General features: G+C 43.7%; 1 protein-coding gene across 2 annotated transcripts in view; it reads right to left on the bottom strand.

Annotated features, from left to right (window-relative positions):
• The window catches only part of DPY19L2 (dpy-19 like 2), a 41,444-nt gene extending 29,016 nt beyond the window's left edge, over positions 1-12,428 (bottom strand). Inside the window, exons 1-7 of one of the 2 annotated variants that reach the window (XM_036429884.2) lie at positions 12,196-12,428; positions 8,666-8,690; positions 6,528-6,615; positions 5,615-5,752; positions 3,851-3,971; positions 2,214-2,307; positions 261-318 (exon numbers count right to left, since the gene is read on the bottom strand). In XM_036429884.2, the coding sequence (XP_036285777.1) occupies positions 261-318; positions 2,214-2,307; positions 3,851-3,971; positions 5,615-5,752; positions 6,528-6,615; positions 8,666-8,673 (507 nt within the window). In that variant the 5' untranslated portion in view covers positions 8,674-8,690; positions 12,196-12,428. The remainder of the gene's footprint in view (positions 1-260; positions 319-2,213; positions 2,308-3,850; positions 3,972-5,614; positions 5,753-6,527; positions 6,616-8,665; positions 8,691-12,195) is intronic. The other variant, XM_045578643.1, reaches the window with a different exon arrangement.

Below are 12,428 nucleotides of genomic sequence, written 5' to 3'. Positions count from 1 at the left end.
AGTACATTATTTCCCTTTTCTGTGAATTATATGTATATGAGTGCACACACTAAAAATCAGGTAAGACATTTCATGTCACAAATTCTAAGTATGTAAAAATGTGGGTCAACAGGATTAAATGTCAATTTATAGCACAAGGCTCTTTAAAGTATTGCAAAGTCCTAAGTAATATGCAACTTATATACTGTTTTGATGGATATATTTTTTTGTTCCTATACAGCCCCTTCTATTTCTTAAAAATTATTTTCTAGGAAACAAACCTCTCCATGGTTGAAAAAGTAGCACAATACTGTAATTAGACCTCCAATGTGAGTCCCACTGTAAGGAAAGTATACAATCATAATTCACACAAAACATAGAGAGTGTTACACAAGATTATCTTAGAACTTAAAATCATATTTAAAATGTGGTAGTACTAAGCCATATAAAATAATAGTAAAAATTTTAAAAAGTACCCATTGTTGTTTTAATGTTGAATGTACAAACATATAAAGTGTACATATAAAATAATCTGAATTTTATATTTATTTTCTAAATAAAATTTATAGGATGTGAACATAAGATAACAGGCCACACATCAGAGCCTCTATTGCATTATTTGAATATTCATACTGGAGGCAGATTTTTGTCTTTTGACTAAGGGATGAAAACAAGAGTCTAACAGTTTCATTTAGCAGTCACTTTAAAGTCTAAATTCCTTCAAATATTCTTGAGTCCCAATGAAACTAACAATGTAAAATACAAAAAGTCAGATGAAGGATAACTATCCACAGTTGAGAACCATTTCTTAAAGCTGACTTTTCTCTGTATGTCGGTCATCACTTACAACCATAGCTCCATGCCTGGAAGACAATAAGTATTGGCTGAATGACTGAAAAAGGAAGAAATTGTGTGGATTAAAAAAAAAAAAAAAAACAGAGGAGAGGAAAGCAAATGAGAAGTGATTTGCCATTTAGTAAGTTTTCACTAAAGGAAATTCAAAGGGTGCATTTTGCAAAGTAAGAAATTGAGAGAAGGAATGTCTGAGAACAATACTGTTTATACCATAGAAAGTAGGAACATGTTGGTAGAACCAAGACCTGACAACGTAAATAATAGAGGAGTACACACACAAAAATTAAGTCCTGTGGAGGGGCAATAGGAGTATTAAACTGTGGTGATAATTGTGAGATGCCAGGGGCTGTCTCGAAACAAGGGATATAAAATTCCCTGTACTGATCAGAAGGACAGGGAAGACATTAAGTGTACATGTGATGAAGTTAGATATGCATGTTAAAATGTTAGCCTTTGCCACCAAAACAACAGACATGGAGCAGCTGCTTTCCACGTTGGTGCTGGTGGGGGAGGGTACCACAGGAAGAAAAACAAAATATCCCCACAAATTCCCATTTCTCTTGTTTCTCTCTGCCACTCAACATCTCGGTGAACACCGATGGCCAACATTTGCTGAAGACAGAAGCTTCCTTTGATATTCCAGAACTATGAAGTAATTTAAAGACGACGATACACTGCCATTGCTCAGCAATGAAAAATATAAATTTTAAAACGTCTTGGTCTTGTGTAACATTTTCCATGTTCAAAAAAGCACAAGATATACAAACTACTTTCTAAAATAAAACATCTTTAAGCCTTACACCATAATCTTAGGCAATCCTTTCCCCCCGCCTCAAAAAATCTGTGATGTGCTTCAGGCTATTTTTCCTGTATGACATAAATATAGGAAAGTACATAACAATTCTAGAGAATTTATGGGGTAATCATAAAGTGGACATCCCTACTACCACCATGTCACTGATACAGAGAACCGATGGCACCTGAGTCCCTAATCGTCACTCCTTGAGACAGCCACTATCCTGACTTCCGTGATTATCAATGTAGCCACTTCCACATGCATATCACACTATCACTTACTTTCATGTTTTTTCAAGTTTAGTACAAATGGAATTATGCAAGATTTCATTTTGTGCCTGCCTTCGTTCATTCAGTTTTATAAGATTTGTCCATGTTGGTGTGTGTAGCTGCAGCTCTCATCCATTCTCACTGTTGTATTCACTATACTAATAAGTGTTGTACTCACTATATTAATAAGCTGAAAAAATATTCAAATGTTTCTACTAATAAATGGATCTCATTAATTATCCTTTTCATATAATCAACAAATGTCAGACAGGCCTTATAAGCCACTACAACATCTTATAATACAGTAGTCTTACCTCAAACACACACCATACACGAAGAACATCGACATCATTACTCCATTTAAAATAAAAATCACACCAACATAAAAGCAAGCAGGTTCTCCTATTCCTTTAAAAAGACACAGATCATTTAGTATTTAATAAATAAATGCCTATAAAGTAACTGGACATAATTATTGCAGTGCTTTGTAATCAAGAACTCATGAATTTGCTGAAAGTATTTGCTTTACAGATTGCTGCTCTATTAATAGTTCATTAGTACTTTCCCTTTACATGAGATCAGTTACATCATATTTTATACTTTATTGTGGCTACATTTATACTTCCCCCCAATTAATTATTATTATACTGTAATAATTAGTTGATGCTTCATTCTATTTGGGCAATAAGTACTGCTATTGCTTAGTATCTGGAACTGTCTGTAGAGTCACTTGATGAATTACAAGGGAAAATCCATTGTGTTATTATCTTTTGCTTGGTCCTAGGATGAACAGAATATGGGCCCTGACCTCAAGGAACAGATTTAGACTATATGAGATAACCAAGTTATCTGATCCATCATTATGTCTATAGTCAGAACCTTAAACATTAACATATAATGAATCCCATGCATAAGACTAGATAGACAGACATGTATAAAATATTTTAACACACAGTGGACTAGGTACTTTACAATCTTCATGTCATAATCCTCAAAACAAATCTATGAGATTAGTTGTTATAAAAATAACTTTTAATGATTGAGAAGACAGAACTTAGAAAATGTAAATAGCCCAGCCAGTGTGGCTCAGTGGTTGAGTGGCGACCTTTGAACCAGGAGGTCATGGTTTGATTCCTAATCACAGCACATGCCCAGGTTGCAGGCTCAATCCCCAATGTGGGGTATACAGGAGGCAACTGATCAATAATTCTTTCCCATCACTGATGTTTCTATTTCTCTCTCCCTCTAAAATCAATAAAAATATTCTGAGTGTTGACTGTTATTGCAAACAAATCCATAAAACTATATAAAATATACTAAGTAGTCATGTTGTGGAGAATGTGCAGAAATAAAGAGAAAAACAACTATGTAAATGCTATGCAAGTAGATACATGTGACTTAGAATATCAGTTTCAAGGGACAGAATCACACGTAGTCTGTAAAAGTGAGAAATCACACACATCTTAAATAGTAGTAACAATTACAGATCCTGGAAAACGTGACCTGTTCCAAAAGTGGTTCTGTGACTAAGATACCAATGTGAAGGTGCATATGAAGAGTGGGAAATACTTCTAAATCAATCTATTATTATATATCTGATTTTATGTTTCCATAACTAAATTTTTATTTTAACTATCACAGGTAGATATTTCACTGTTTAACCTACATCCCCACATTTATGTATTCAAGCTAGCCTAAACTTTTTTTTTGTATCTTATTCTGAAATGGAAGGAATGACTTAATGTCAGGACTGCCTTACACTGAGGTATATTAATACTCATGTTAGTAAGTACGTAGTACTTCTCAGAAAATTACTTTAAAGAGGAATCAATTATAGTCTTTTAATAAAATCAATTACTAGTTTACAATAATTCTTAAAATAAGTCTTAACAGTATAAGATGTTTATGCAACATTAGTGACAACATAGCATTTTAAGAAAAATAAACATGCCTTCACAGCTTTCAACTTCACTCAGAGGTTGGACTCTTGTGACATTCCAGCAGGTCTTAGTTTCTATCCCAAATAAATCCATTATTCCCACAAATGTGCGATACCAGAAGGCCAGAATCACCTACAAAAGATAAAAACAAAGGAGAGAGTGAAGGAAAACACATTATATTCATAATGTTTTCAAAATATCAGTTCATGATGGTTGCCTTAGACATTATAAACTTTGACAAATGTATTTCAATTTCTCTTGAGAAACAGTCATTTTAAAATTATGCACACACATTATAAACTACAGTTATGTATTATAGAGTAATGAATATCTGTAAGAATTTCTGATGTAATCAGCATGCCTGTAATATTCTCTTATAATCAACTCTAACATAATAGTAGCCGTAAAAATCAATTATAACATTCTATATTAAAACATGATGATTAATAGCAAGATACAAAGATTTATATAAGTATTTCATAATAGGTTTTTGAGGCCCTTAAATTTACTTCATTGTCAGCTTTCAAGTGTCAAAGAACTCAGAACATCAAGAATACCAAAATATGTACAACTAGCTCACAGGAAGACAGAAAAAGAGGGAAATGAAAAACCAGAAGAGTAAACAAAAAATTACAGACTTAGGCCCAAACATATTAATTACATTAAAAATACACCAATCAAAAGATAGAGGTTGACAGATGCTATATATATATATTCAAAATCAACTGTATCTTCTATACAAAAGCAACAAAAGATGCAAAAATAAAATTTTAAAATATTACCATTTACAATAGTAAAAATAGTACTTATAGAAGACTGTATGGCTGAAAAATACAAAAAACTGCTGAGACAAAATGATTGGAGATCTACTATATACCATCATCATGGATTGGAGGGTTTAATATTAATATGTCGATTCTTTCTAATATATGTATAAATCCAATGCAATCCCAATCAAAATCTCAACAAGATTTTTGGAGAAACTGATAAACTGACTCTAACATTTATATAGAAACATAATTTTGACACGGAAAAACAAAGTTGGAGAACTACCTTGTTTTAAAACTTACCATAAAGTTACGAGCATCAAAGCAGTGTGGTATTGGCATAAATATGGACATAGAGAACAATAGAATAATAGGGAATCCAGAAACAGGTCCATACGTAATATAGTCAATCAATTCTTAACATATGTGCCAAGGCAATTCAATGGAAAAGGACAGTTACCACGATGATGCACATGGAAACTTGTTGGTATTATTTTCAATGTTTTATAATTCAATGGCAGTTTGGTTACACAGTTTTATACATCTGTCAAGTGTATAACTAAAAGAACTGCATGCTCAAAATGGCATGTTCTACTGCATGCAAGTCACACCTCAACAGGGTTAAGTGAAGAGAAAGCAGCCAGAATGAGGGAAGATATGTCAGCATGTATGACTAAGGATTACACTAGAAAGTATATAAATTATGCCCACAAATAAGAAAATAGCCATTAAACAGGTGACAAATATCAATAAAGGTAATTGATAGAAGAGTAAGTTCAAATGTCTATTATACATGAAGATATTCTTAACTCCACAAACAATAAGGGAAGGACAGATTAAAACACACCCAGGAGAGGATTTGATACTCTAGTCAACTATAAGGACAGATACAATCAATAAACTTTAAAGGTCCCCTCCTTTATAAAACATCATTGTGTTCACCTACTATTTTTATCTAAAAAAAAAAAAAAAAAAAAAAAGAACCTAAATCACTCAAATTTTATTCACCTCTGGATAAAGATGGAAGCGTTTCACTGTGTTGATTACAAGGGGATATTCAGTGAGCCTGTCGTTCATAATCGTCCACAGTCCTTCCAAAAACGAAGGTGCTTGAATAATGGTCTTGAAGTAGGAATAATAAAGTCCCTTAAAGAGGCACAAATTGTCAACGTGAATAAAATCTGAACATATTTATTTTTATAACTCCTTTCAGAACAGTTTTTCTGTAGGAAAAGGTTAATAATAAGGCCTCCTAATTTCTCCTTGCTACTACTGCATTCTTAGACTCAAATGGCATACTTTTTAGGTTATCAATGCGCTATTCTTTCATAAGTTCTGTAGGTTTAAATGTAGAGAAATATTTAAGGTGATTATGTTATAAAGTGGTTAGGATAAAGAGATGTAGAGAAAGGTAAGACTTCTATAGCTCATTACAGCTAATGAAATTATAATAGCAGAAGACTGTAATAAGTCATGTATTACATTTTACAGATTATATATCAAAATAACAGAAAAAAATAGAGGTTTTAAAGTTCTATCTTAAAAGAGATTATCTTGAAGTCAAGAGCTAAAAAAATAGGGGGGGGGGGGGAGTTGAGAAAAACCTGGGGTCTCCCAACTCCAACCCGACAGCAAGCATTTCTGATAATATCTGATGCCTATGTCACTTAAGTATTGTCTTTGTTCTCCTCTTCCTCAACTATTACAACTGACCTTTATTATCTTAAAGAGAAGTCCGTATCAGGACAGGAGGAGAGAAAATGAGGTAAGTAAAAGAATCCTGAAACACTTTCTACGTGAGTAATAGCACTAAGTCATAGCTTGAGGAACAAGGCAGTTCACCAAAAATGCATTTCAGTTCCTCATAATTGCCCGCTAATCATGTCCATAAGTTAATTCATTAGAAAAAAAAGAACTTAACCATTTCGGTGCGAAAAGTCATTTCTCGTTCCAAAGATGAGAGGTGAGAAAAATGACGATCGTTTTCAAAAAGTATTGATAAATGTATCCTAGAAAGAAAAGGAAAAAAAAAGCACACTATTATAATAAAAACGTGTTTCAGACAAGTCCTAAAATAACTAAGTTCTAGACAAAGTACAAAACCATGAGAAGGAAAAAGAATAAATCTTTACAGTAAACACTGAAAAAACTTTCTCATTTGTTTCCTGGCTTGTCTGTCTTCAGGCACTCAGTCCAGCACAGCACACGGCTGACACAGCTCCAGGCCTCTCGGCCAGAGGAGAGGCTGAGTTTGGGCTTGTTAATTCCACAAGTGCCTCCAACGTGCCAGGTTTTGGAAATGTCTGTCTCTGTGGAAAAGCCTGTGGGGTGTCACTTTAAATAAAACTACCGTATTTTTCAGACCATAAGACGCACCAGTTTTTAGAGAAGGGAAATGAAGAAAAAAAGATTCTGAAACAAATAGTGTCCTAAAATATTTTATGTACATTAAAACCCAACATCACAGTCATAAACACATGTAATCAACCCTGTAAACAGCAGCATTTAGAACCATTTTAGAGCTGGGCAAGCACACAGAGACCACACAGAGCTGGGCAAGTAAAAAAACTTTTTTTTTAAAGTATATGTGTAGGCTATATTTGGACCATAAGACGCAGGGACTTTTCTCCCCCACTTCTGGGGGGGGGGGGGGGAAAGTGCGTCTTATAGTCCGAAAAATACGGTACTTTACATTAAAGCTATTATAAATAAGGATAATTCCACATAAGGAATCAGCTTTCAAGCGTCCAAGAACTCAGGACATCAAGATGTTTTATTGTTGCAGCTGAAGGCAACCGCTGCAGGCAGAGGAGACACATGTATGCTGAGCAAAAGGAGTCCAGAAAGCAAAGGGAGCAATCCACTTTCCTTCATGTAAGCGACAGACTCTTTCCAACGCACAGAAAACAAAGCAAAATCCCACGTGCCAACCCTGTCTCCACGCACCTTCAGCTACACGTGGACGGGTGCCAGGCTACCAACAGCTGCAAGGAGTATTTCTTACCCTCACCGCCTGAGCTCCAACATCAAAGTGCCTACGCAGACCAAATGGCCAGAACAGCACTGTCCCAAACTTCCCAAGAAGAGAAACCCCGGAGCACAGGTAAAAACAACAACATGTAAGAGGAAAAACTATAATTTTTACCAAAAACATCACTTGTGCAAAATAAGGCTCATGTGCACTGAAGTCTCATTTAACTCCATAATGCCACCGTGAGTCCTGATCTTCATTTCTACCTGATTTCCAATTGACAGGTGCTATTAAAAGGTAACATCTAAGCTTATGTCAAGTAGCATACACCATCACTGTACAGAAAGGAAGTTTTTTGGATGGAATAAGCATGCAGCGTATACAAGAAAATCTAAATATTTAAGAAATACAGGAGTGAATCCTTTGGTAAAGCACAAGTATTGTAAGGCATAAGTTACTATTCCCCTAACGTACCCATTTTGTAAATGCTGCTTCACATTATGAGGTTTTTAATAAAGTAATCTGGCCCTACCAGTTTGGCTCAGTGGATAGAGCATCAGCCTTCAGACTCAAAAGTCCCAGTTTTGATTCTGGTCAGGGGCATGTATTATACCTCAGTTGCGGGCACAAACCCAGTAGGGAGTGTGCAGGAGGCAGCTGATCAATGTTTCTAACTCTCTCTCCCTCTCCCTTCCGCTCTGTAAAAAAGTCAATAAAAAATATGTTTTTAAAAATATAACTAAATAAATAATCTGGCCCTCGTAGAGCGCTGGTCTGCCAGGTTCCTTTCCGACTGAGAGCACATAACTTGGTTGCAGGCTCCTCCCTGGCCCGAGCCCTCATGCATGAGGCATAGATGCTTCTCTCTCTTCCACGCTCTCTAAAAGATCAATGGAAAAAATATCCTTGCGTGAGGATTTAAAAAAGGTGTTAAAACAAAAAGTAACCTGTATGTGTCAACTGATAAAGATACATATACAGATGTTCTATACATATACCAGGTATTACGATTTATTGTATGTAACAATTTATTGATGGCAATTTTTAATTAAATGCTTTTATTTATTTCAAACTGAACCTAATCTTACCAGTGCATAATTCCCACAAAGACACCTGGAAAAATAAAAATAAATAAAGTCATTAAAAGTTGCTTTATGTTATAATTATAGCATATCCTCAAACCAACCATTTCAAATGCATTCAACGTGTGTCTAGTGAGAACGCGCAAGCAAAGTGGCTAATCCTGTCTACATCAATTGGGAAAAAATCCAGAAACTCACAAAACAAATTGTGAATAGCACTTACCTCTGTAGGGGGGATTTGTGGAGTAACAGGGGAGACTTGGGAGATCATGTCTCCTTCACAAAATTTGCAAAAGTGATGAAATTCCTGATGATTTGGACCTATTTTTTTCAGTATCATTCTCTCTTATTATCACTGTTATTCTCTATTTCTTTACATCAATTTTTAACAAAAGAATCACATATGCACCACATGACCAGTTCCCTCCTTCCAGAAGTGACTCCGATCACAGGAGCCCCCAGCCCACTTCCCCTCCTGCTCACCAGAAGGTGGCAGAGGCAGGAAATGCATCCTCAGCAGAGCCCCTCCCCAGGCTCCGGGCCTGGGAGCCCCCAGGTCGGCGCTGTGGGAGTGAGGCTTACAGGGAGCTGCCCCTGGGCCCTCCTGAGGACGGGCCTTCTGAGGAGCCACACACTGTCTGAGCCCTCCGGGGCTGGCACTCTGTCTGTTTTTAGGGGCACCGTGGAGCTGGGGGGAAGGGATGGCAGGAAGCCAACTTAAACCACCACAAATCCCCTGTTCTTACAGGGTTTCAGCAGTTTTTCTTGAATAAACCCATTGTGGAGTGTTGTAAACCTTTGGTTAATTACCGAAGATGTGAAAAAGTTTATTCTCAGAATATTCCAAGTATTTTTTGTTACTGTCACAGAGGAGTGAACTTAGCTCTTCCTGATGTCCTGTCTCCCCGCCAAGGTTTTATAATGATATGTCTTAGGGTTGTCCCAAAATACACTTGGCAATACATTTTACAGACTACACCGATAACCCCTTAAAGATTCAAAAAAAATTACTCAACTTGGCTAACAAAATAAGTGCAAATCAATAACACAACTAGTAACAACAACAATAAAACACTGCAATGGTCAAGACTCCCAACCACACTTCTCAGTCTTCCTCCACATTAATAAAGTAATTATTTATTAATTACTAGCCATCCTGGGCTCTTCCTCACCGCTGCTCTGTTCACCTCCTAAAACCTGCTTGTTTCACACCATCCTCGGCAAACTACAGCCCTGGTCTGTTCCCGTCCCCTAGCTGAGCATGGTGACTTAAATAATTTTAATGTATTTTCATTGATTTTTAGAGAGAAAGGGAAAAGGGCAGATAGAAACATCAATGATGAGAATCATGGTTCGGCTGCCTCCTGCACCCCCCCTACTGGGGATCCAGCCTGCGACCCAGGCATGAGCCCTGGCTGAGCGGGAATCACACTGTGACCTCCTGGCTCCCAGGTCACAGCTCAATGACTGAGACACCCCGGCCAGTTCCATTGTTGAAGGTGGTAAAAATAAGGAGGAAGAACAGACAATGGAGACTGTATGTGGCCTACTACGTGGCTCTTCACAGAAGTAGATCTTCACAACACATGTTGGCACTTTTTACTATTGGGATAACACAGAATCAACTCTGGACCACTCTGAACTTCAACCTGCACCTTCACTCCCAGCTTGGAACAGGCGCCCCTCTGACAGGGCTCCGTTGGCTTTGAATACAGACACGGGCCCTGGCCCATGTGGCCCAGTGGGCGCCGCCTCGGCCTGGGCACTAAAAGGTTTCCGCTCAGACTCCGGTGGGGGCGAGCTGAGGCAGCCACTGTTTCTCCCTCTTCAAAAACAAACACAAAATCAATGAAAAAACAACCCATAAATAAAGTGCAAAGAGACTGTCCTATTCAGCTACATTTGTATCTTCTTCCTTATTCTCCAGACAACTACACATCCTGGTGAAAACTCTTACAAGTCACGTTTAAGGAAAAGGGAAAATAAAGCATCCGATTAAATCCGCCTGGCTTTCCAAAGTCCTCACCCCCGTTCCTCGTCTCCCTCCCTCTCGTTCCCCTCGTTCCCCCCTGAGATCATGGTGAGGCTGAGAATGGCAGCCGACCTCCCTCCCTCGGACCGGACCGGCCTCTGCGTGGCCGCAGCGGAGACCCCGTGGCACCAGCGCCCCGACGCTTCACCCCCCACCACCATCCCCCCCCAGCCCTTCTCTGCACCTGCTCCTCACTGCCCCCCCCCCCCCGCCATCTCCCCGGGGCCCCTCTCCCCCTTCCCAACGTTTGTCCCCGAGGCTCACCCTCCTCTGACAACCGTGACGCGGTGCCCGATTGAAATACTCCATGGGCGTCCACTGGCCCGGAACCCTGACAAGTGCTTCACAACAGGGGCTCTGTCCCCCCGGACCCTGTCCTTCCCCGCGGCCACAGGCTCGCCGGGGCCCTGACCCTCAAGGCGCACCCACCCTCTCCGGGCTCCCGGCTCCCAGGCTCCCGGGCTCCGGGATCCCGGCTCCGGGGCCCCCGGGTCCCCGGCCCCCCGGCCCCCCGGCCCCCGGGCTCCCAGCCCCCCAGCCCCCGGGCCCCAGCCTCCGGCCCCCGGCCCCCCGGCCCCCGGCCCCCCGGCCCCCGGCCCCCCGGCTCCCAGCCCCTCGGCCCCCGGGCTCCCAGCCCCCCGGGCCCCGGGCCCCAGCCTCCGGCCCCCAGCCCCCGGCCCCCCGGCCCCCCGGCCTCCGGGCCTCGGCCCCCGGGCTCCCAGCCCCCCCGGCCCCCGGGCTCCCAGCCCCCCCGGCCCCCGGCTCCCCGGCCTCTGGCCCCCAGCCCCCGGCCCCCCCGCCCCCCCCGCTCCCGGCTCCCCGGCCCCCGGCCCCCGGCCCCCCGGCCCCCGGGCTCCCAGCCCCCCGGCCCCCGGCCCCCCGGGCCCCGGCCCCCCAGCCTCCGGGCCTCGGCCCCCGGGCTCCCAGCCCCCCCGGCCCCCGGGCTCCCAGCCCCCCCGGCCCCCGGCTCCCCGGCCTCTGGCCCCCAGCCCCCGGCCCCCCCGCCCCCCCGCTCCCGGCTCCCCGGCCCCCGGCCCCCGGCCCCCCGGCCCCCGGGCCCCCAGCCCCCCGGCCCCCGGCCCCCCGGGCCCCGGCCCCCCGGCCCCCGGGCTCCCAGCCCCCCGGCCCCCCGGCCCCCCGGCCCCCGGCCCCCAGCCCCCCAGCCCCCCGGCCCCCGGCCCCCGGGCTCCCAGACCCCCGGCCCCCCAGCCCCCCGGCCCCCGGCCCCCGGCCCCCAGCCCCCCAGCCCCCCGGCCCCCGGCCCCCGGGCTCCCAGCCCCCCGGCCCCCCGGCCCCGGCCCCCCGGCCCCCGGCCCCGGCCCCCGGCCCCCCGGGCCCCGGCCCCCCGGCCCCCGGGCTCCCAGCCCCCCGGCCCCCCGGCCCCCCGGCCCCCGGCCCCCAGCCCCCCAGCCCCCGGCCCCCGGCCCCCGGCTCCCAGCCCCCCGGGCCCCGGCCCCCGGCCCCCCGGCCCCCCGGCCCCCGGCCCCCGCCCCCTCTCGCTCACCTAGGCCCACGGTGGTGCGGAGCGAGAGCTGGCGCCTCCGCAGCAGGTGCACCTTGTGGCGCAGCTGCTCCAGGACGAAGCCGAGCCCCTGGAAGCGGCCGAGGAGCGAGCCCGGGGGGACCTCCAGCCGCACGCAGTTCTGCGCCCTCCGCTTGCCGGGCCTCCGCGGGGAGCAGGGCCGGGCGCCCCCGGGCGGGGAGCCGCCGCTCACGGGCCTGCGCGGCCCCGGCCAG

Source organism: Pipistrellus kuhlii, unplaced genomic scaffold (assembly GCF_014108245.1).
Source record: "Pipistrellus kuhlii isolate mPipKuh1 unplaced genomic scaffold, mPipKuh1.p scaffold_m20_p_10, whole genome shotgun sequence".
Taxonomy (NCBI): domain Eukaryota; kingdom Metazoa; phylum Chordata; class Mammalia; order Chiroptera; family Vespertilionidae; genus Pipistrellus; species Pipistrellus kuhlii.
This window is presented reverse-complemented; position numbering and strand designations above follow the sequence as displayed.